Source organism: Eublepharis macularius, chromosome 2 (genome assembly GCF_028583425.1).
Source record: "Eublepharis macularius isolate TG4126 chromosome 2, MPM_Emac_v1.0, whole genome shotgun sequence".
NCBI lineage: Eukaryota > Metazoa > Chordata > Lepidosauria > Squamata > Eublepharidae > Eublepharis > Eublepharis macularius.
The window spans coordinates 70,462,172-70,488,242 of NC_072791.1; the positions used below are offsets into that span (position 1 = coordinate 70,462,172).

General features: G+C 40.8%; 1 protein-coding gene across 2 annotated transcripts in view; it reads right to left on the reverse strand.

Annotated features, from left to right (window-relative positions):
- PAPLN (papilin, proteoglycan like sulfated glycoprotein) overlaps positions 1-26,071 on the reverse strand; it is an 81,925-nt gene that overhangs the window by 31,391 nt on the left and 24,463 nt on the right. For both annotated transcript variants that reach the window (XM_054971032.1, XM_054971030.1), the window contains exons 3-12: positions 25,494-25,609; positions 21,747-21,807; positions 15,384-15,486; positions 13,400-13,530; positions 10,787-10,910; positions 10,281-10,361; positions 8,290-8,462; positions 6,894-7,017; positions 4,876-5,002; positions 3,499-3,564 (exon numbers count right to left, since the gene is read on the reverse strand). In XM_054971032.1, the coding sequence (XP_054827007.1) occupies positions 3,499-3,564; positions 4,876-5,002; positions 6,894-7,017; positions 8,290-8,462; positions 10,281-10,361; positions 10,787-10,910; positions 13,400-13,530; positions 15,384-15,486; positions 21,747-21,807; positions 25,494-25,609 (1,106 nt within the window). The remainder of the gene's footprint in view (positions 1-3,498; positions 3,565-4,875; positions 5,003-6,893; positions 7,018-8,289; positions 8,463-10,280; positions 10,362-10,786; positions 10,911-13,399; positions 13,531-15,383; positions 15,487-21,746; positions 21,808-25,493; positions 25,610-26,071) is intronic.

Sequence of the window (26,071 nt, forward strand, 5' to 3'; positions counted from 1 at the left end):
ACAGCCCTTGATACAGCCAGGTGCATATGCTGATAAAAAGCATATGTATACTCCGTGCTAACAACTGTCAAGATTGCCTAAGTTCTGTGCCATGAGAAGCTTAAGCCTATGACTGACATGTATAATTATTCAAATAAGCACATTGTATAAACTGCCATTTCATATCATTTACTTTGATGTTCCTGATAATCATGGGAAGGGGCCAAGAATGGTGAAGGGAACTGAGGCTCTACCCTTGATCATTATGCATTTTATTCAAAAATGTCTCTGACCTCTGAAATTTCACTAAGAATTATTCATGCAGTTGAAAGTTACAGTCACAATCCTTACTAGAAACTTCCTTTCCTAAGAAGTTAATGTTGAAATTCTCAGAACGTTCAGACTGTCTACCCAAAACTAATTTCTGTTCATGTGGGAAGCAATCATAACTTGGCCCTGGAAATAATCTTATATTTGCTTTCAGGTATCAAGACTTTCAATGAAGCCTCATTCCTCTGCTAACCGGTCATATCTCAATGGCTGCAATTTTAGGAGATATGTACATTATAGTTTAGGGGGTTTGATGCATACAGCACAAACGTGCAGGATGCTTTAACACAACCTGGTTCCCTCCTCAGTCATACGGCTAAAAGGGCCAAGGCTGGATTGCTCTTTGCCCACTCGTGCAGCTGAGATCCTGGAAGAACAGTAACAGGTTGTTTCTCCTAATGATATGGATTAAAAAGGCAGATGTTGTTTCATGAGGATGCAAGAGAGCAATGCTAACATGATCACTATCCCATGCAATAAGGAGGAGGAAGAGCAGGGTACAAATGTAACAAATAAAATTAACCTGATAAACGGTTTTACAGACAGAGTTTCCAGCTGACCGTTACTTTCTAGTGCATGAAATAGCTATTGTTAATTATATTGCAATGGCATGCAGTATCAGTTGTGAGCAGTAAATATGTGGAAAATTCTTTTTTCTAATGTTCAGCCAAACTAGACGAGATGCTGGGAGAAGTGCAATCCATCACATTATGTCTTTTTTTAAAAAATAATCTAATTGCAGTTTCCAACACATACTGCACAAACCAACTCAACCACTTTGGCCTGGAAGAAGAATCAATGGGCTACTGTATGAAAGTGCCCTTCAGGGTAGGGGGCAGTTTCCGAAAGGAAGTTTGTTGCTATCAATAACTGGATTGGCAGAAGCCCAAGCTAGTCAGTTCCTTGTCCAGGACACACATGGGAGAACCATCCTCCCCACCCCACCTCTGCAAACTAGCTACAGGGGCTGAAAAATTATTTCTGCTCCAGATTCCAAGAAGAATTTTGCCCAGTGCTTCCAGGTTTCACCTTGTGGCAAATGTCTCTATTGCCATTATAAGTGCAATGAAATAAGCATCCAACAACTTGTCTGGTCCATGTTAACATTTAGTTTTTCTTGGCACTGAATTTTAATGTCACCCAGAGAGAAATAAATCTCTGCCAACAACTGAAAAAAATGTCATAGTAAGAAACACTCAGATCAACAGCAGAAGTGCTTGCACTAATCAAGCATGTGGGCATTTTTATAAAGTTATAGGTCTATATTATAAAAGAATGGTTCAGGATGGTGCTTTAACAAAGGAAACAGGACTGTGGGCTATACTACTGTATACAGAATGTATTTTCTCTTTGCTGTATGTATGATGCTGCTCTTACTGCTTTGATTTCTACTTATGTTAATACATAAGTAGAATATTTGCATTTATATAATATGCATAAGTGGAAAATATGCATTCTCTTCATTGTTAAACATATAATGTCTAATACTTATGCTTTGTTTCAGATTTCTGTAAACCTAGTACTATTTACATGTCTTATTAGATCTCTCATCGCATTGACTTACCCTGTGTAATCTGCCTTGAGTATCAGTGAGAAAGACATATAAATAATGAACATAAAATAAACTGAAAATTCATATTTGGAGACAATATTTGGAGGAGATGGGATATATATCTAACAGTTGAACAAACTCCCATTATGTAGATCAATAAGTGCATAGGAAATTATTCGTTAAATTTGCACTGCACCTTATTTTTTCCCCTTAAACTCATCAAACCATAAGCTTACTTCTAATATTTGAGGTTGGATGAGAGGGATGTGTTGGAGAGCTGAGACAATTGTGGGGGCAAAATCAGCAAATTCCACAACCTTCTTTTAACTACTCCTTTCCTTTCAATTGTTCCCTCCTCAAGCTTTACAGCTGAGTGACAGACTCGTGTTCTGGTAAGTAAGTTTGCCACTGTCATGTCTTCTTAGGCTCTCAAATGCTTTAAAAAAAGATCTGGATCAAAGACAACCTGATGCTGCATAGAATATAAAGGAACCTCAGTTTCAAACACTTCAAGATTTTCAGGATAAACTTTTAAAATTACATACACTTAACAGAATGTGACAAAAAGATAACTGGTATCTGTAAAGCCCACTTTAGGTGCTGATCCTAACCCCAGTTCATACTCTACATAGCAGGTTGGGTGAAATGCCGGATAAACATGGGATGGTAAAGTCTATAAAGAATATAGTAGCATCCAAACACGGAAACTCATTAGTCAGGTGAGCCAAATCAAGAGGGCAGGTAGCTCTGATAAGAGCAATACTTGAATGTGAACGATTCGTGCAAGGGGTCTATTGGAAAGTCCTTCTTTGTACTTTCTTCAGATGACAGCAACTGTAATATCCAGTCACTTATACTCCTGTGTTAGTAATTTGCTAATTTTGGAAGAACTAATATTTATAATACTGAAGATGCATAATTTTAAGATTAAAAACATTATTCTGACCAGAGTTTTTTAAAAGAAAGACCAACTTCAGCAGTTTCTATCTAGATTTATCTTGCAGTTTTCTGTGCTTGTAAACTAAAGTTGCTAGTACAGTAGCCACCACACCACGGTGAAATGGGAACAAGCCCATACTTCCGGAATGAAAGTAGAAAATACCTGAATATTTTATCCTCTTTCCTTCCTTCAAATGGAAGGCAAAATCATCAGTAATAAGCACTGCTGCCTAAGCAAAGTTCACTTTTCCCAGCAACTACCATCCCAGCATCATTTAGGGAGAGAGACCAAAGGTCCAAGTAGAGACCATCACCAAGAATGAAAGCCACCAGACAACTTAATGTTCTTGACTTATGGTTTTCAAACTGCATTCCTAGGATCTGCAGGGTTTCACAGCAGATTACCAGGAAATTATGAATCACTTTTCTCAAAGACAGTTTGTCCATTATCATCAATTTACCCCTGAAACTTGCCACCAGAGAGTGCACCTGGGCGACATGCTGAGTTTTGTAAAAGATAACACAGCTGAGGCCACACAGGTCTGACCTGTATGCCATTAGAACACACCCCAGAGTCCTCCGCAATATCCATGGGTGCTTCAGTGGACGAACTGATACAAAAAGGGTAGGAAGTTTGAAAACCATTGTTGAATGTAGGGAGCAGAGAAAGAATAGCCTAAATACTTTCTCCTGGTTACCTCTTCACTTGCAAGCTTCGTACTGTGCTGCGGCTCCATGCTCCCGGCAGATACTGATAAGATATCCTTTATATATAGAACAAACATTGTAAGGCTTTTAATGAATGTATAGACATTTGGGGTTGCCTGTCACACTATATCTTAAGAGACCTCCTGCATCTTGATAAGGAATTTTTTATGACCTCTAGTCTAAAAACTTATGTATGAGCAAATATTGGAGCTGATCTTTCACACAGAAGGCAAAAGCTTTTGCTTTTAAGCAGATTCCTTCTGACACAGTTTAAAACTCAGAACACTGTAGGTCAGGAAGACCTCTTGTTTTGACTTTGTACTCAAGAATTTACCTTGAATACGCACCCTCTCAGGAAGACACCCAAAATTCCTGTGTGGCACCACATGTGGTGTAGCATGTTTATATTACAGAGAGATTTTTCTGTCTTGTCAATCTGGCCTGTTTTGGTGCCATGTCTTCTGAAGAATTTGATTCTGAAGAATTGTTTGTATTAGCTTTGTATAACAATTTTATCTCTTTCTGTAAACGATTAGCTTTGGAAAGTATATAAGATCTTCTGCTATGGCTGATCTTTATGCATATGTCCTAATGAGGTCATTTGCGTCTGAGCTTTATTATTAATAAAACTCATATTTCTTCACTGATCACAGTTTTGAGTCTAGATTAATGGAGGGTAATGGGTCTCATGGAAAATAAAATTAAAGCAGAGTACTTTTTAAAGAAATTTCCGTAACACGTCTGAATTTCACTAGGCACTCCATTATGAGATGCCGCTATGGCAATCTATCCATCAAGACCACTCGACTGGTACAGTCGAGGCTGGCACTGGATCTTGACAGTGTGCATAAGAAAAAACGCTCCACGGCTTAGCTCTCTCTGAAGGAGTTTGTATGCAATAGACATCATACAGAAGGAAGACTTCCAAATCTGTACCTATTATAAGCATAAATCTAATTATTTTATTCTTAGAAACACTCTCATGCCAGACATAGGAAACAATTCAAAGCATTAAATAGGAATGCCCTCCTGGATGGTATGGAAATATGACCTGTACACAGGCACTTGTCAGTCACCACCACGGCAGTCCTCTAGTACACACCCTCCACCTTAGTCAGGCAGAGTTGTGTGGGCCTGCAAACCAAAGGTCCCTGCCTAGAATGCTGAGAGATGCTAAGACCACAGCCATCTGGCTTGCTAGCAACAAAGTTTTACTTTTGTTCTTGAGTGCATTTCGCCTCACACATATTTCTTACGAGAGCATTAAGGACTGAAAAAAGACACTGATGAGTAAGGCCAGACTTGCCTGGGTCTTATGTACTGAGGGAGTTCAGAAATCAACTTAAAGAAGTCAAATTAAACCTCACCGTTTTGTCTGGGGGCATGACTGAAGGCCACAGGTCCGATTATTTTCCGGCTGTGGTTTCTCTCTACACATGTAGTCAGGGTATGCTTCGTTGTCAAAGGTGCAAAAAACGAGACGTGACTGATAACCTATGGGGCAAAATCACTCACCTATAGCAACCATTATACAATTTAACAAGGTAGAAGCTCTCATAGCATCTCAAAACATGTATGTATCATTTACTCCTTACAGATACCACCCCACTGGTATAGTGTTCTTGGTTGTTGTTGTTTTCCCAGCTTGTGGATATAGGGCTGGATCATTTGAGTTAATCTGTAGGGAGAAGGACCAAAGGATTGTCTCTGAAGATCTTTAGGTCCTTTGTGGGTCCATTAGTCTGTGATAAGCCAATGAGCATCTGGTTTAGACACATGGAGCAATGTAGAAAATTAATTCACTTAGAGAGGAATTGATTTCTAAGTATGCTGGAGCAAAAGACTGCCCAAGGAACTAAGCATTATGAAGTCACATTAGGTGATTATAACCAGAAACTGGCAAACAGTAGAGGAAGTAAAAAACATGATTTTTGGGTAATGCAAAAATAGGCCTCTAAGGTAATGCCTGGTCTGTGTGTCAGCTTTGCAGGCCAACACATGACCCACACGGTCACTGGATACCAGACAGTCCTGCAGCCTTTCATACGGTGCAGTTGCACAGATCTTTTGTGATCTGGACAGTGTTTTGAAGCAGTTGATTTCTTGTCCAGGGCTTATCCTGGAATACCACACCCCAACAGAGGCATCCTCGGTTACCAAACGACCCAGCCACTAGAGAAGAACTCACCGAGGAAAAATGTTAAGACTACAATATATACAATCATTCAATGAACAATTATAATTAAAGTGCAAAAGTGCTCAAAGTGACAACTTGTTAATCAATAATTACAATGAATATAATAAATAGTACAATAGAATAAATACACAATCAATCAAGATGCAGACTAGTAAAAATTTGTGCTGAATTACAAAGTCTTTGCAAAGTCCTTCAAATCAACTGGTTGATGAATTCCTACCCCCGTTAGAGGTAAGTTTATAAGAGTGTCCCGTCCAATATAGTAATAACTATTCTCTCTTTATTTTTGTAGGCACTTGCTCCACAGGGAACAGACAAAACTCCAAGTCGGAATCCAACATAAAACCGTGACCTCTCAACCAACTGGGTTTTTGCATTAAGTGTCAGTAAAACATGGACAGTCTTTTAAATAACATTTCCAGCCCTTGATGAAGTGAAAATCCAAACAGGCCTTAATGCACCGGCAAGTTTGTATTGTTGCCTTGTTGGTCGTACCAGGCATTTGGTCACATAAAGGCTATACCTACATTGTATTCCAACTTGGAGTTTGACCAGTTTCCTGTGGAGCAAGTACCTGCAGAAATAAAAAAGAGAATAGTTATTACTATATCAGACGGGACACTCTTATAAACCTACCTTCAGCAGGTGTATGAATTCATCAGCCAGTTGATTTGGAGGACTTTGCAAAGACTTTGTAAAGGCTGATTCAGCATGAATTTTTACTAGTCTGCATCTTGATTGATTGTGTATTTGTACTATTTATTATATTCACTGTAATTATTGATTAACAAGTTGTCACTTGGAGCACTGTTGCACTTCAATTATAATTGTTCATTGAATGATGGTATATATTGTAGTCTTAACATTTTTCCTCAGTGAGTTCTTCTCTAGTGGCCAGGGCTTATCCTGGGCAAGTGAAACATAGGCCGTTTCCTCACTTCCTTAAAATAGCAGCACACTCCTGGAATGCTGGCGACTTCTTTGCGCAAAATGTGCTGAAAAAATGCCCCGCATCCGTTTTTTTTAAAATCGCATGAAGAAGCCACTGGTGTTCCGGGAGCGTGCCACTATTTTAAGGAAGTAAGGAAATGGCCATATTCACACATGGCTGGTTTGGGTAGTATATCCCGCAGATGCTTCTACCTGACTGGTAGACTGTATGTCTCTCCATCCCCTGTGACCACTTACCTCCACCACACTCCACACTGCATTCACTCCAGGAGCCATACCCCCAGCTGTAGCCTGAGTTCTGCCTTTGGAATGGCAGGTAGTATTCATAATGCACGCCTTGGTTTGGCTCCTGGCTGATAAGCTGAAAAGAAAAGGCAAAACAAGTGTAATGAAAACCCACTCTTTTCTTTCTCATTGTGGTAGTTCTTCCAAGCACTGACCTAAACGATGTGAAGAGGCAAATGAGGGATTAAAACCATTCCTTGACTGCATCACTCTAGATTGTCCCTTAAATAGAGATTGTACTTAGATCTTTGTATGCCATTAAAGGTATTTGAATTGAATTAATAGAGATTGTAGTAGTGAACACATCTCTTAAAAACAAAACAACTCTGCTCTGTGCAGAGAAATCCAGATGTGAGGGAGAACAACAACAACAACAACAACAACATTTGATTTATATACCACCGTTCAGGACAACTTAATGCCCACTCAGAGCAGTTTACAAAGTATGCCATTATTATCCCTACAACAAAACACCCTGTGAAGTGGGTGGGGTTGAGAAAGCACCAGAGAACTGTGACTAGCCCAAGGTCACCCAGCTGGCTTCAAGTGGAGGAGTGGGGAATCAAACCTGGCTCTCCAGATTAGAGTCCCGCGCTCTTAACCCCTACACCAGACTGGATCTCAGTTCTATGAAGAGTTCTATGAATTCAATCATGCGATTCCTCAACCTCCACAATCTAAAGCAGCACAGATTAATAGTTTTACCACTTCAACAGCTGTTTGTGTGAACTAGGCCTAAATCTCAATTCCTTGTTTTATTTTTGACAAGAAACAAAACCATACTCCCCTTCCCTCCCTGCCTTCCTTTTACACATCTCCAGTAAGACTCTCCAATCTCTTCCACCTCCTCCAGGAGCCCACTTCATTCCTTTCCTGTCTCAGAGTTTAGCACTCCCCCTTCAGTAAAAAGAGTGAACTACATTCTTGATGGAGAGCCAGACCATTGTGTTGCTCATAGGCAACAAACAATAATCTAGAGATTGACCTTAGTATATACCCAGTTAACATATCACTTTACAATACCATCCTAAACAAGGTTAGACAATTCTAAGCTAACTGACGAGAACAGACTTAGAAGGGTGCAGCTCTTCTTAGAGGGGCACTATGACAAGTGTTCTTCACTGTTTGACAGCTGTATTCAGCATTTTTACAAAGTTCCCTTCCTCCTCTTACTACTTGACCAAAGGGTGAAACACTGGTTTAGCTAATGACAGCTCCATGTTCAATCTATTTGGCATTTCATTAATGTTTATAGTCTTGCCATTTCACTACACTGGTTATAGCCCAGGACTACATCTCCTAATAGCATGAGCCCAAGAAAGTATAGGACACAAGGACAAATACTTACTTCAATGACCAAGGGCTCAGTGGTGGGACCCCTGGCATGAAGCAGCTCAGGGGCCAGATCACCCTCAGAGCCCCGGTCATAATGCACCACTGTGCTAGCAATATGTAAAGCCTGGCTGAAGTTGATTGTCCAATGCCCATTCAGATAGTATGTTCCTTGCACATTCTTGATGGCTGAGAGGAAGAAAAAATAATAGAGCAGAAAAAGTATAAGAACTGCCTGACTTAAAACTAAAGACCCAATATTCCAGAAGCATTATAACAGATGATTAACATAATGTCTGATAACACATATAACATGACATGTTTGTTATATTCTATGTATCAGATCAAATGAGGTCTCATTAGCTTCAGGGAGTAATAACATGTGTAGATAACAGCGGGTTACCAAGAACACTGTGTAACTGCCAATGACTAACAAGTGAAATCAGCTGTAGGAAGCAGATGCTTGGTTGCCCCATTACCAAGTCTCTTGCTTTTATACTAGATAGCAGCTACCATCAAATATTTGCCACACTAGCAAAATGTACTGTCTTTCTATGCTCACAGACAGCCCCCCAAGTTAAAACAGTTAAAACAACCAACAACCATGGATCACCCAAGAGAGACACATGCCCAGGAACCAAACCTGGCAACTAACCTAGATGCCAACTTCGTCCTCATAAACTCTTGGGCAATACTGTTATGGGACCTAATAGCATCCGCGACACCAGCCTGGGCTCATCCACTTGCACATTGTCCAGTTTAATGGAGCACATGTCAATAACACCCTTCTCCTGGCCACACTAGACAAACATGTCGGTCTCTTCAGGAGTGAATCAATTAACATAAATTGGCCATTAAAAAATCACAACATTCGTAAACTAGTGAGATAACATTTTAATCTCCCTGGGCATAGTATTATAGACCTGAAAGTCACAGTTCTACAAAAAAGCTTCGAAGAAAATATACAACACTAAAGTTCAGAATTAGAACTTGTAAAAAAAACCTCTACATATAATTCGGGCTTAAACAGAGGCTTGGGTTTCCTTACTCACTACAATCTCTAATAACACTACAGGACCCACATTTTATCAGACAATAACCTCATATTAATGTTAGTTAATGTTCACTTACACCATTTGCTTACCTGTTTGAACCTCTGAACTGTATCATCATCCAATATGTGTAACTGCGAACTGTTGATTTATGATGAGATTGACACCTACCTTTCTACATAAGCTCCTGCCTTTCCCCCTTAAATAGAGAATTTACACTTGAAAGCCTCATGATGTAATTCACACCAAGCCTTGGTTCCCCCATCACCATCCCGGTAAGATTTCTCAGAACAAATTTCTCTTCCTGCATCTATCTGAGGAAGTGAGCTGGGACTCATGAAAATTTGTATTGAAATAAATATTGTTAGTCTTTAAGGTGCCACTGGCCTTCTGTTTTATTCTGCATATTCCAGCCTCACTCTTTTCAATGAACCATCTTCCACCTGCATTCTGAGATGACACAGTCCCAGAAAGGCTACACTGTGATATTTAGGGTTGCCAGGTTCCCTTACCCTCCTGGTGGGAGGAGTGGGGAACCTGACACTAACCTTTTTTTTCTCCTTGCATACGTGCAAAACGTGTGTCGTCCCAATGTAGCACGATGACATCACTTCTGGGAGTGAAGCCATCATGCAGGCTCTGGGAATGCTCCCGTGCTTCGCACTGAGCCAGGACTGACATTGTCGTGCCACACTGGGAGCAGGTCTGGGAGGCCTGTTCCCCCACCTTTCCCCCCTGCCAGCCAGGTGTGTGGTGGCACGAGGTGCAGGGCGGAAGCAGGGGATCACCCACCCCACTGGGGACCTGGCAGCCCTATATTTCTGAACACATTGTACATGGTTCTGAACACAGAACACACGGTCTGTGCAGAGTTACATTAAAAGTGTAATTGGAATTATGCATTTTAAGCACATTTACACAGAGCAGTAGCAAATGCTAAAAATACTGTACTTACCCAAAAAGTTCCTGGTAGGCGTTGCTTCCTTAATGTGGATACTCATGGCTCCCATAGGAATGATGAAGATTTGATTGTAACCTGAAAGAAGTGGAGCGAGTCAGGCACAATAATTTCAAATTACTGAGACAGGTAGAAAAATCACCTGTGCGTGTACAGGTGGTGTTTTTTTCAAAATGAAGAGTAACTAAATGGGGAACTATATAAATCCAGCTGTAACTACTTCATTGGTTTGGAATTGGCCAGATCAAGATTCATACTACCCATAAAGCAGCCCATCCATGTAACTGATAAATTATAGTCCAAAGCAGGAATGCTAATGGGTCAAATCCCAGCAGTGATACAGTCCAGACTTCCCTGGACTTCAGTTATTAACTCTGGCTTTGAAGATGCAAATAGATTAAGAAATGCAGATCTCCATCCCAGCCCCAGTATAAAGATTACAAATCCCAGATCTGGCCCATTCTCAGTTATTAAACTGTGACAGAAAATTTGCTGTTCTGTACCTTTAGGGAGGCTGGGCACATCAAAGAGGCCCTTCACTTCAAAACATGCTCTGCCATCTCCTCCACATTGCAGGCATTTGTCTTCTTTCTTGAAAGAATCCAGCATGTTATCACAGCCAACAGCCTGTAAAACAGCAGAGCTGAACTTAAATGCAAAAATGACTCAAAAGACAAGCTGAAGAATTGCATAGGAAAAGATAAAAGGCAAAGCTCACATTTAATCCTAAAGTCAAGAAAAAGAGAAGTTAGATTGGAGACAGAAACAGGGTTACATCAGAAAAGACACTGTGGAGATGTATGATTTGATCTTCCTGAGATCTTTTAAAACTCAGTGACAGCTGCACAGGGCCCTGATTCATATTAATGCCACTCAGAGATGGTTTAACCTTTTCAGTTCCATCATCTTTGCAAACTGAAAACAGGCTCCCCTTCCCAGCTGGATTCAACCAAGAGAGAAGAGACAATGTGGCTAAAGTGACAGACTAGGATCTGGGTGACCCAGGTCTGATTCCTGCTCTGTCCTGGAAGCTCACCTTAGGCCCGTCATATACTCTCAGCTTAACCTACTTCTCAGGGTTTGTTGTGAGGAAAAAATGAAGATGAGAATGATATAAGCTGCTTCGACTCCTCATTGGAGAGAAAGGCAAGGTATAAATGAAAGAAAATATAAATTAGGGCATTGCACAACTGTAATTTGTCTCTAGAAGACTAGCAGAAATTTACAGTCTCCATCACATCTAGTTTGACTCTTGGTTTTTATAGCAGGGCATGAATTTCCATGGTATACACATTTTTTTCACTTCATCCCACAGTTGCCATTGGTCAAGCAGCTTTTATTTTATTTTTATTGGTTTACATTATTTATAATCTGCTTTTCAAGGTAGATTACACAGTCAATACAATCAATGGCTGGGACATTCAATAAACAATACAATAAGGTATGTAGGATTACAGAAATTTGAAAAAACAAGCAAAATCTGATACAGAGCTGAAACAATGCTGAAACAAAATTTAATATAACATGTTAAATGGTGCAGAAACTAGGATTTTGAAACTCATTTTCAAATTTCAGTGGCAGATAGTCAAGATCTGGGGATTCTTAGATGATCAATATTGTCTAGACCTGTTTCAGTATGGTTTCTCTTCCGGTACTACTGAAACAATTTTGGTGGACATTCTATACCAAGAGATTCATGTGGAAGCTCTTAGTTTACCTGGACCTCTTAGCGGCTTTCAGTGCCATCAGTGATGACTTTTTCCTGGGATGGCTTTCTGAGAGAGGGCAGGTGGATACCATTTTGCAGTGGTTCTGTTCTTTCCTGGAGGACAGAAGTTGGTGATGAGAGGCTGCTGCTCCATCCATGAAAATATGGGGCACAGCAAGGATCCATCTCATCTCCAGTGCTGTTTAAACATTTATATGAGACTGGTGGGTAAGGCCGTCTTGAGATTTGGAATATTATCAATATGCAAATGACATGCTCAACACTATCTTTCGTTTTCATCAAATTCCCAACAGGAACCAGTCAGAGTTCCCTACTTATTCATGAAGCTCTCAAGGCAACTTTTGGCTAGTGAAAATCTCTCATCTGAACCTACCACGGTGTTGTCATGAGAGTGATGGATATAGAATTAAAGAAAAGGATTTTATATATTACTTTTATACAACACATATATGCCTTGCACTTTCTTCCTATGCTCAGGAGCCAATGTAGTACTTGTAATGCAACCTGTAAGAATATGACACTTGAAACAAGAAGACTTGAAACTGTGTAAGAACTGATATACTGCTTTTAGAGATGCACTTATAAAATGTTATGCATATGTTATATTATTCTATAAGATTCCAGAAGAAATCAGTACCAGAGAGCCTTTTGTAAAAAAATCTGATTTGATGCAGCAAGCTGGTTTTGGCCTCCTGTGGCCTACTTTCCTTAAGGCAGAGAAGGAACTGGAGGAAAGGACACAGAGAAAATAAAACATCCTTTTTATCAGCAGAATTCAGTTATCAGAGGGTATCAAGGTTGCTAGATCGAGACGCATTGGCGCTGTTGAAGGTGGTGTGCCCAGAGGAAAGTGGGTGAGAGGTTAGCCTATGTCCTTCTGATTTTAGGACAAGATAAAGGATTTTGCAGGATTTGGAATTCTCTCCAGAAGAAGAGCCAACCCAGAATTGCATCTTCAAATCAGAACTAACCCTAGATACCTTATGAGCCAATAAGATAGCAAATATTAGAATATTGTAATATTGTTATGATTATCTGAAAGTATTAATTACTCTACACTTCTATTGTAAGGGGTTGAGCTTTTTACACACAAGGAGACCGTCTACTTCTGTGTAAGGGAAGAAGCTCATCCCCCGGGTTAATAAAGAACCATCTGTTTTGCTTCAATTCAAGAAGGACTCCTGGATTTTATTTTAATTTTTATTGTGGTTGGTGGGGAAAAAGAGAACAACCACAGAGGCACAAATCTGTGCTCAACAAGAGGAAAAACTGGATAAAACCCCTCAGTTGTTTAGAGAATGCACAGAATACAAATGTGATAAATACAAATAAGATGACAAAATGTATGCTGGCTTTTGGAGACAGGCAAAAGGATATGAATACATACTTGACAGATTCCCTCAACACAGATGTCATGCTTTCCGGGCTCACAGGTTGTTCCATCTGTCACAAATTCCTTATGCCTATAGTAGAAGTTCTCTCCCTTTGGGATACAGTTTAGTTCACACTTATTAGGAGCTGTGAGAGATGTTAAAAAATAATGTGTCACTTAACATTCCCTATCCCTCACAAATGGACCTAACACCTTGTATCATTTCCCTTCTGAGACTTTGTTTCTGCCCCACTTTCCCTAGTTTTTAAAGTGACTTCATGGATCATTAAATCACATAACATTTCTGAAAGTTAAAATTACCAATCAAAATTATCAATTACCAGCAAAAAAAAGCACCCACAGACAGCTAAACCTGTGTTTAAAAGATCACAGCTTACAAGAAACCATCCAGAAGGCAACTAATAAATCATAAGAATCAGCAGTAATTTAAATACTTCAATCACTTTCACAGATCATACTTCAGATGCCCCCACCAAGTGAGACTAGATGGGCAGCAATAAGAGAAAGGGCCTTCATGGTTGTGGCACCCAAACTTTGGAAACCCTTCTCCAGGGAGAGTCATCTGTCTGCCTCTACAAGGCAAGTGCTGAGCAGCAGGGTGAGCTTCTCCTCACAAGGGGTGGCAGCGGACCTGAGAGGAGACCATGCCTCCCAGGTGCGCAGACCTCCCCCCACCCATTCAGGTCAGCCAGCTCTAAATTGGCCAGCCTCAGCTTAGACTCAAATCTTGGTGGACGCCGTGCACCCCTGGCCCCTTCCCCCCTCAGTGCAGCCTGCAATCAAGTCCCCCCCGGTCAGTCTGGGGGCCAGTGTTTTTTGTTTAATGTCCCCCAAATAACTGTTATTGGCCCTTCTTGCTGGTTGTGTGTTTGTATTTTTTATTGAACTGTTTATTCAATAATAAATACACTTTATTTTAAATGCTGCTTTATTGTTAAAATGGTTCAATGTCTTGTGTGCTGCCTTGAGGACCATAATTTTAGTGGAAAGGCAGCATTGAAATGTCTTAAATAAATAAATAAAGCAAAGGCAACATAAAGCAGACCTTAAATAAAGAAAGCAAGTCTTAAGTTGCCCTGACCTGGATAGCCCAGGCAAGCCTGATCTTGTCTGATCTCAGAAACTTAGCAGGATCAGCCTTGGTTAGTAATTGGATGAGAGGCCTCCAAAGAAAACCAGCATTGCAGAGACAGGCAATGGCAAACCACCTCTTTTAGCCTCTTGCCTTGAAAACCCCAGGGGTTGCCGTAAGTCTGCTATAAGTAAGAGAATTCTAGAACCAAGGTGCCAGCACCAAAAAGGCCTTAGTCCAGATTACCATATGTCTGACTGTGGAAGGCAGAAAATCTTTAATAGATTTATTGGACAGGCAGGATCATACTGGATTAAGATACCAGGAGTCCAGACCATATAGAGGTGAAAAACTATTATAGTTTGGTGTATGCAGGAATACAGTTTTTAAACTAGGAGCAGTACATGAAGGCAAATTTACATTTTATCATGCACAGAGTTTATGCCAACTGTGAGCAGATGTGCTCTACCTGAAGTTCATCTCCATTCATCATTACCACCATGACATACTTTGGAGGAAGCACATGCAAGAAAGTCCTCTAAGGCACCAATCATAATGGAGCGCTGATCTTTGCAGTAAGAGAAGCACAGACTTACCATGTGAAAACAGGCAATGTGAATCAGCTGAAATTATGTCAATGGCCTTAAACTTGAAATATAATTAAAGTTTTTTAAAGTCATGCTATGAAGACACCCCAAGGCATCTGGAAATTTGAAAGAAGATATGCTTCAGTTTACTTCATTGTCTTCTAGAGTAGGCTCTACACAACTTATTACAAAAACACGAGGAATTTTCTCAGAGAAACTGCAGTACTGCCTCAGCAGATCTGTATTCCCCACAGACACCATTTTCCTTTCACTCAAATTCTGTTGTAACCTAAACTGAAAAATCCTTAGAAAATATTACCTCCATAGTAAGGGAGCCATTTGTATCTCTTTCCTTGAAATTCTGTGCCATCAAACTCTGCACATTGCTCTCCTCGAAAATCTCTCGAGCCTTCAGGACAGTTCTAAGTGAGAAGAGACAGAGGAGTTTGTTATCTGGAACAAGATCTCACAGGGAGGAATATAAGCAACTTAGAAGAATCATTCTGAGTGTGATTTCATTTTGTTCAGGACAACCTAGCTTATGGAAAGAGGTAAATGGTCTGATTCTTATGTGTGTGCTGTCATCTCTGACCTAGGGTGACCTTTTGAATGAAAGACATCCCAAACATCCTATCATTAACAGACTTCCTCTGATCTTGCAAACTGGAGTACGTCGCTTCTTTTATTGAGTCAAGCCATCTCATTTTAGGTCTTCCCCTTTTCCTACTGCCTTCTACTTTTCCTAGCATTACTGACTTTTCCAGAGAATCTTGTCTTAACGCGACCAAAGTACGATAGCCTCAGTTTTGTCATTTTAGCTTCTAGGGAGAATTCAGGCTTGATTTTCTCTAGTACGCACTTATTTGTCTTTTTGGCTGTCCATGGTATCCGTAAAACTCTCCTTCAGCACCACATTTCAAATGAATCCATTTTCTTCCTGACCGCTTTCTTCACTGTCCAACTTTCACATCCATATATCGTAACGGGGAATACCATTGTTTGGATTGTCTTTAAGGATCTTGTCTAGCTCCCTCATAGCTGCTCTTCCAAGTCTCAATCTCCTTCTGATTTCCTCATTGCAGTCTCCCTGTTGGTTGATGATTGAGCCAAGGAATAGAAAATCTTGGACAATTTCAATTTCCTCATTGTCAACTTTAAAATTGTGTAACTCCTCAGTAGACATTACTTTTGTCTTCTTGATGTTCAAATGTAATCCTGCTTTGGTGCTTTCTCCTTTAACCTTCATCAGTAGTTGTTTCAAGTCTTCATTATTTTCTACCAATAACACGATGTCATCTGCATATCTCAAATTGTTAATGTTCCTTCTGCCAATTTTTACTCCAGTTTCTTCTAGATCTAATCCAGCTTTCCCTATGATATGATATACATAGAGGTTGAACAGGTAGAGAGATAATATGCATCATTGTCTGACACCCTTGCTAATTGTAAATCATTCTGTTTCCCAATATTCTGTCCTAACAGTAGCCTCTTGTCCACAGTACAGGTTGTGCATCAAAACAATCAGATGTTGTGGCAAGCCCATTTCTTTTATGATAAACGCTTTGCTGTAATCTATAAAAGACATGCTGATTTTCTTCTGAAATTCCCTGGTGCGTTTCATTAGCCATCGCATATTTATGATGTGATCTCTAGTGCCTCTTCCTTTCCTGAATCCAGCTTGAACATCTGGCATTTCTTTTGTCATATATGGTAAGAGTCTTTGCTGCAGAATTTTGAGCATCACTTTGCTTGCATGGGAAATTAATGAGATAGTCTGATAGTTGCTGCACTTTTTGGCATCCCCTTTTTTGGAACTGAAATGTAGATTGAGCATTTCCAGTCTGTAGTAAAATAGTAAAGAGTCCAGTAGCACCTTTAAGACTAACCAACTTTACTGTAGCATAAGCTTTTGAGAACCACAGTTCTCTTTGTCAGATGCAGAACTGTGGTTCTCGAAAGCTTATACTATGGTAAAGTTGGTTACGGTTAGTCTTAAAGGTGCTACTGGACTCTTCACTATTTTGCTACTACAGACTAACATGGCTAACTCCTCTGGATCCAGTCTGTGGGCCATTGTTTGGTTTTCCATATTTGTTGACAGATCCTTGTTAAGATTTTGATGGACTCCATTTCTGTAGCTTGAAATAGCTCTATTGATATTCCATCTACTCCAAGTGCTTTGTTTCTCCCAATTGCTTTGACTGCAGCTTTACTTCATTTTCTAAGATTTCTAGTTCTTCATCAAAGGACTCTTCTTCAAAAATATCTGTCATCCTTCCATCTCTTCTGTATAGTTCTTCAGTGTATTGTTTCCATCTTTCCTTTATTTTGTCGTGATACACACGTTAACACGGTGAGGGGGTTTGAGTGTGTCAGTGAAGCTGAGAGCAACACCATCAGGAGCACAGGCTTGGTCAAGAGTCTAAACTCCTGGAGTCACTTAAGGTGGAATGGTCAAAGCTGAGACACTAGACTAAGATGTATCCACCCCCTTCAGAAATCAATGGTCACATCAGTAGAAGAGAACTGAATGTTCCAATGGTGATGGGAGCGGAAGAATTTTTGAAGGTTAGCTACAGTAGCGGAAGGTGACACTGGCAGAGGATCTTTCACAGACAATGGCAGTGTCACTTCAACTAACCCTGGTTAGTACTGTGAAGAAGGCAATGATAAACCACTTTGGCTAATCTTTTACCTTGAAAACCCTATGATGAGACAATCCAAAATGAAAAAAGATATAGTGCTGGAAGACAGGACCCCCAGGTCATATGGCACTCAATTGGCTACTGGGGAAGAGCCAAGAACAAGTACGAATAGCACTATTCTTAATGATGGAATTGAATTAAAGCTGAAAGGACGTCCAGTTGCAGATTTGAATAGATGCAAAAGGAACGTCCAAAGCTGTGTGACACACATAATAGGAACATGAAACATGACAAGTACGCAGCCGGGTAAGCTAGAAATAGTAAAACAAGAAATGGAACTTTTAAACATTGCAATCCTGGATGTGAGTGAACTAATGTGGACACAAAGTGTTTTAGTGCGGAAATGACAAACTCAAAAGAAATGATGTTTCCCTAATACTGAGGCAAGACATAGCACAAGCAGTCAAGAGCTACAACGCAAAGTCTGACTGAGTAATATTAATCAGACTTCATGGAAGGCCTGTTAACATAACCATCATTCAAGTTCATGCCCCATCTGCAGACGTTGGGGAGGAAAAAATTGAAAACTTCTACACAAGTGTCCAAGATGAAATTGATCACACACCTAAACAAGATATGCTGATAATTATAGGTGATTGGAATGCAAAAGTAGGAGCCAAACAGAATCAAACATTGTGGGGAAAATTGGACTAGGATCACGAACTGAAGCAGGAGAGCAACTCAAAGAATTTTGTGAAGCCAATAACCTGTTCATTGCTAACACATGCTTCAGGCAACTGAAAAGACAATTGTACATGTGGAAATCACTGGGTAACCAATACAGGAACCAAACAGATTACATAATTGGAAGCAGAAGATGGAGAAACTCTATTCTCTCTGCTAAAACAAGATCAGGAGCTGAGTGTGGTACAGATTATGAGTTGCTAATATCAAAAATTAGAATAAAGCTGAAGAGAAATATTAAAAGAATCATAGTGCCAAAATACAATCTAAAGGATATTCCCAAAGAATTTAAAGTCCATGTAAGGAATAGATTTGCAATACTAAGTTTTATTGATCATGATCATGAACCAGAAGAACTATGGGTTGAAACCAGAGATATTATCAAGAAAGAATGTGCAAAGACTATTCCTGTAGCCAAAAGAAAAGAGAAGCCTAAATGGATGACTGAGGAAACTCTTAAAATTGCTAGAGACAGATGGGAAGCAAAAATAAAAGGTGACAGAAATAGAGTCAGAATTCTAAATGAAGCTTTTCAGAGATTTACACGCAGAGACAAAGAAATCTATTATAATAACCAGTGCAAAGAAACAGATGAGAACAACAAAAAAGGACGAACAAGAGATCTGTTCCACAAGATCCGGGAAATCAAAGGGAAGTTCAAGCCATGACTTGGGATGCTTATACGCTTCCAAAATAATTTTATATAATCAGCACAAAAGTAAAGACAATGTGGTGCACAGAACTGAATGTTGGGGTCTGGGTTCATATTCCTATCAGCTGCAAAGATCATAGAGTGACTTTGGACTAGTCAAACATGCCCACTTAAACCATTGCCGTAGGAAGCTTGTCATGTGTAACAACCAGAGGCCTCAGATACACATTCCGGTTTTTGTCCAAAGATGCTCAGATAAGCATCGCCATGCAGATGTGCATCCAGATGAATGGGGTCATTTTTCCTTACAGGGTTGTCGTGAGAATAAAATGGACCAGTTCCTCAAAGGAAGGGTGGGATAAAATTCAAATAAATAGAAACAATCGGAGATCTTAGTAATTCATTTTATTACTACTTATTAAAGTTCAGGATTAAAGTTCTGATTCTTATGTTATTTTCATATTTTGCGAGTTTTGTTTTTCTCATCATATTCTTTCATGTGCAATACTGAACATAAAAGGAAAGCCTTAAAAATCCTAATAATCTACGATTGGTATGCACATTTAGATTTCTGGGCTTATTTATACAACCATGGAACTTGTTTAGACACTATTTATCTCATAACCCTCAATTCTATGCACAGTGATTTTGCCAAAGGGTCTTAGAATCTTTCATTTAAGAACTTTTGATTCACCCCTGGAATGTATAAACCAGAGGCTGAAATGAATCAAAGATGTGCTATGCAGAAATAAATGTTTAAGGGAACTGTCTGTTTTCACAAGAAAAAAATTACAATTTAGAAACAAAATGTCCAAAAACACACTACAGAGTTGCACAAAACTATAGAAAAATTGTATACAAGATTGTAAAATAAAGTTTAAATTCCATAAGAGGTCAGATTACCTATGCAATTACTGAAATATAGAAAAATAATGATTTATATAGGTGACTATACCCTTATACTTCATGATAGTTAATGTTAATTGATCTAAATAATTTGCTCCTGGTTCAGTTATGACTACATTGAAAACAGCAACAGAGTCCTTTTAATCTTCATTGGCTACCTTATTTGTATAAAATATTGTTTCTACATTAGAAACTTCTATGCTACTGCAAGCAATGAGCTGCAAGTGCAATTAAAATGGTGGTTCCATATATTACTTAATACAGTGCTGTAATCCACATAAAAATCCATCAATGCCCATCCTCCATGGGCAAGATCCTACTATATGTTTACCTGGAAGCAAGTCACATTCATCAAAGGTTTTGTTTCTCCAAGCAACTTCCCTTTAAATTTTACTCCTTTATATTTTAATCACTTGGATGCCTGTGCATAGTTAGTCACTTTTTGTGCAGTCATAGTGGCCACAGCATTCCAGAATTAATCTGTAATTAACCATTTTTCCCTGTATGAATTACTGTTTCTCCTTGCCAAAGTGAATGCCAGGGCCGGATCTAGGGTTGCCGCCGCCCGGGGCAACCCTAGTCCGGCCTCGTCATTTTGGTGACGTCATCATGCAGGGTGCCGGAGGCAGTGTGCGGGGCTGGGAAGCTGCCTATGCCATTTGCTTCTCCACAGGCGAATGGTGCAGGCGGCCTTGTAGCCCCCTGCACTGCCTCTCGCCTGCCCCGTGGGATGGGGCAGCCGGCTTGTCATGCGCCCCATCCTGCAGGGCAGGCAAAAGGCAGCACGGGGGGCTGCGGAGCAGGCGAATGGCGTGGCCGTGGGTGGGCCGTGGGCCGTGGGCCGTGCAGGACAGGGGGTGCACGGCAAGCCGGCCGCCCCATGTTCCCCGGGGGCTGGGGCAGGTGAAAGGCAGCACGGGGGCTGCAATGCTGCCCATGCTGCCACCTGCACGCTCCGGCAGCTGGCAGCTGCTCCCGACGCCCCCTCTCTGGCGGTGCCAGGGGCAGACTACCCCCCCCTGCCCGCCCTCGATCCAGCCCTGGCGAATGCTCATTATTATTTCTATTTTTCATTATTATCATTTCCGAATCATGCAATTATGATAATGATCAACTCCTTTGGCTGTAAAGGGGGGGAAATTAAAACTCGCCCCTTCTAGGAATAAGAACTGATAATTAAAGGTTGGTCAAAGAAGGCTGCAGTCATCATAGCTGAAATGCTAACTAATTAAGCAGAGGAACAGAAGCTGCCATAAATGTTTAAAAGTGAGATTTAAAGGAACAGTAACCATAAGAAGCCTCAAAAGCTTTTCCAGTCCACTCTCGACAGAATGGCACTGTAATTGATTTTAAGTTTTTAAAAAATAATCACATATCAGATCTGAAAAAATGGGAGGACAACAGGAAAAACCTAGAACACGTAGTGTTGACAATAAAGTTATCTGAATTTTCATTTGTAAAAACTGAGTGAAAGAATGATGTCAATTCTAGACAAAAGACTAGTATGCAAGCAATCTCTAACAGGTTGATATAAAGTTGTTATTTAGCCATCTTACTTAAGTAATTCTGAGAGTGCATCAAAAGCCTAGATTCATCAATGGTGAAATTAGTTCCAAAAGTTCACTTGGTTTTCTGTTAACAGTCAGTAGATGCTGGCTGCTGAGAAAGCATCAGCATTTGGATGAGAAAGAATAATCAAAGGTAGGGGGAAAAGGGAACTAACTGATCAGTTTACCTGAACATTGCATGATCGATAGCTTCGGGATGGTCCTATACAACTCGACCCACCATCTGTCCTGAAAGATAGACTGACAATCTGCAACAGCTCAGAAAATATTAGAAATGCCACAGGAATATTTATATTTCTTACATTTATATGCCAATGGGCTTAGACTAGACATGAGCATGAACAGAAAAAAAACCCCAAACATGGTGTTTGTTGTTCATTGCCATCCATGAACAACGAACATTGACAAACATGACCTGTTCACAAACATGTTCATTGTTCGTGGGGGCCAGCAGTCTCTCCTCCAGCCATCAAGATCCCTACCACATCACTCCCAGAAACCCTACCTGAGCATGCAGCAGGAAATGTACCAATAATAAACAATAGCTTGACCCCAGAGCCTGGCAGTGGCCCTGAAACCTGAAGGGGTAGATCCCTACCGCACCACTCCCAGAAACCTTACCTGAGCAGGCAGCAGGAAAGGTACCAATAATAAATAATAGCTTGGCCTGGAGCCTGGCAGCAGCCCTGGAACTTGAAGAGGTAGATCCCTGTCCCACCACATACAAAGAAAATTCAAGCTCCAATGCACTGTCCCTGTCTCTCTCTCAAAATGCCAACAACAACTTTCTCTCCCTCTCCACTGTCTGCAAAACCAGAGCTGGGAACTCCTCTCCCCCCTGCTCTTTGCTTCCTTGTAACAAATTTGGAGCTCCACACTTGAAAGGAAGACCTGCTTATCAAGCTAAATTGGGCTTAGACTGGGGTTTCCAGGGCAACAGCAGGAGTTCAGACAGAGTTCAGGCAGTCCCTGCCTCCGGTTGCCAAGGGGATTGACTGCAGGTGCCAGACTGTCTGGCTTGACGAACAGCAACAGGAGGCTTGCAATGACCACCTGTTCGTTTAGAATGGAGCCTCACGCACAGCTTGTTTGCGAACAGCTGATTGGGCTGTTTGTGGCTTTTTTTTAGTTCATATTGCTGTTCGTGCCTATCTCTAGCTTAGACTGGAGTAACTCTGCATAGAATTGTGCTGTAAGCCCGTAACCTAACAAGTAGGCCTAACCTGCATTCCTAGCAAACCAGGAGCATTTTAAATGTCAGCATAACCATCTGGGAGTCACTATTCTCTGAGCAGCAGAGATCATGTTTAGGTTACCCAGTTCAACAATCCTCCATTCTCATGATCTGATTGCACATACATCCTGCATGTATGGGCATACATCTGTTGTCAGAAAGAGCCAACACATATTCACTTTACAAACACTACTGGGGACCAGTACTGGGATAAATGTAGGGTTTGAATGTAACATAAGAGTTACTCAACACATGTATAAAGAAAAATCAAGTGTGCACAGATTGTACGGTGTTCACTGAAACTTGTGAACAGGGTTGAAGAAGCACATCATGAAAAAGCAAACCTCAGGCTCCCTAAATTTGTTACTGGTCAAGCCACTAAGTATCTCATACCAGATCCTTGCTGCAAACAAAATGGTAGTGCAAAGCATATACATGCATGAGCTTTTATAAAGGCTACTGTCTTTACACACATTCTCTGTACCTGGAAGTGCACACTATCCCTTGAGGAAAGGAAAACGTTGAATTCTCTGATGCCAGTCTTGGCTGGAAAAGCCACATTTGAATGTCAAGACAAGAGGCAGCGTGAAGAGAAACAAATCATTTGTTGCTCTTCTCCTCCTGTCTGTGGGCTGGCCCAAACTATTTATTTTTTTAGTGAGATAAGGGTATTTATTTGTTGATGATGACCCAGATATTTTTCTTGCAGGTAGTGCTTCTGTTGTGGGAGAATGGAATTTCCCTAGCATTAAAGCATGATCATTCATGGCTGGACAAATGTAATTCTACCTCCACCTACAACATCTACAGGAATTGTGACAGTGCAGATGTTTGATTAAATACAAGCAGCTGTATTTAGTCTGTTTGAAGAAATGACAGCATCAGAAAAACAATATTGTTGTTAGAACTAGGTAATCTTCATTAAACAGCATGCATCTTTTCCATTTGAATAAAGCTGTTTACTTTATTTGAATAAAGTAAACTACAGCAAGGCTACCATTCCATTACCCATTCTCTGGGTAAATGATATAGCACTAATAGGTTTAGATTGGAGCTGTTAAACATAACATTAAAAAATCTGGAAAACTCTTATCAACATCACATTCAGATCTCAAGAAAGCTAGGGACTACAAATGTTGCTCTATTCAGGAGAGAAAGCTGTTTTTTGAAAATTTTGCAAAGCAAGAGACAAAGGGAAAAGAAAACTGCTTGTTTAATAGTTTTATCTTTGCTTACACAAGAGTCATCCATTTTACCCATAACTCATAATTTCTACTGGGTGCAGCTTTGCTTGCCCTAGCAGGCCCAAGCATTTTTACTGCCACATGCTGCCTAATCCTTCTCTAGCCCTTGCAAGATGAAGTAGTGCTAACAATACGCCAGCTGTGTCTATAGCTTCTGTAAGCAGAGCAGCATCTGAATAAAACTGCCAGGTTAAAAAAAAAAGCACAGATCCATTCTTCCTCTAAAAGAGGCTTGTGCAAACTCTTTGAGTGTGGTTTAGTAGTTGTCAGTAGTAGTAGTAGTAGTTGAGTGTGATTTAGTAGTAATAGCTGAGTGTGGTTTAGTAGTAGTAGTTGAGTATGGTTTAGTAGAGTGTCAGACCAGGATCTAGGAGGCTCAGGTTCGAACTCCACTTTGCCATGGAAGTTTGGCCAGTTATATATTCGCAGCAAAACCTAACTCACAGAGTTGGTCATGAGGATAAAATGTTACAGGAGAGCAACATAAACTGCTGAGGCTATCCATTGGGGAGAAAAGTGGGATGTAAATAAAATAAGTAAATTCTATTGTTAAGTAAGAATTGCTTGGATTTTCCAGGTTGTTTCCCATCATTGATATTACTGGGTTCATCTAACAATCTTGCAGGGCTGTACAAAAAGCCTTAACAAGAAAAAATAGCGGAGCCTCTTCAACCAGCATCCACAGGGATTACAAAGGACACAACAGACTGTACCTTCAAGGCAACAGCCACAATGCTCCTCTGGGGCATTTCCAGCTACACATTCTGATACACAGTAAACCAGATCAGGAAAACATGGACCGTCTTCACACTGGAACAGTTTTCAGTGCTGTTAACGTTTCATCTACAGTGAAGCAGTGGCTCGCAATGTAGGTCATGCAAATCATATTTGCATGGTAAGTGTCACAAATTAGTATTTATTGGTGCAAAAGGAAAATCTATTTCAGATAAAACTTTGCTGGAAGAATCTCTTTTCTTACAGAGTCTTCACAAAGAACAGAATTAATAAAAGTAGGGGGACTGCAAGGACTTGTGGGGGGGCATTTCAATTCCCCCACTATTTCCTCTTTCCCTTCCTTGAAAGACCCAAAGCTTCTGCTCTTTTCCTTCTTTTTCTCTGTCCCATCAACCGATCAACCTACCTAAAACTGCTCCCTACCTTGAGCTTTCTCTCCTCCTTCCCTCCCCCTGGCAGCCTCTCCCTGGGAAAACCGTGCAGTTCTGGCTGCCAGGTTGGACAAGGCCCAGTTGTGTGGTGGCAAACCTGCAAGGATTTGTGAGGGCACCTCACTTTCCTCTGTAGTAGAGTTGCCAGTCCCTTGGTGGGGACAAGGGATCCCCTGCTCCCAGCCTCTGCCCCCCCCCTCACCACTCACCTAGCTCTAATATAAGACAAAGAAAATTGGCCTGGAAAGAAAAAGAACCAAATCCTCTTACCTTTGTGAGTAGCAACGCCGCTGCCGAATACTGACTCCTCCACCACAGCTCCGGCTGCACTCCCTCCACTCTCCCCAGCTTCCCCAAAAGTCATTTTGCCTTTTCACTTTGGGAGCCTGTAAGACAAAGTCACTGTGAAGGACCACCACAACACTTCTGATCAAAATGAATTGCAGAGATCCAGGGGAGACTGACTCCCTTCCCTTTTGTGATGGCCCCCTCATAGAATGCTACAGGTGCATAATTTGGTCATGGTTAATTAAGAGAAATTCACACAATGGTGGTTTCCCCAGGAATTGGAGGGCATTGAGATGCGTAGTGTTTCCCCGCCCCCTGCTTCCCCACAGCATCATGGTTCTTCTGTGGACCTCCCAAGTCTTCCTCATCTCTCCTGCAATCTTTCCCTAACCTGCTTTTAACCTGTTTTGGGAAGGACTGCATCGCAGCAAAGGAAGGGTGGCACCCACCTGGGTGGAAAACCCCAGACCTTCTCAGCACTGCTCTCATCAACACCCTTTTCCCTGCCTCAGTCTCCCATGATGGCCATTTTCTCCCTGCCACCAGGAATGCAGCTGAAT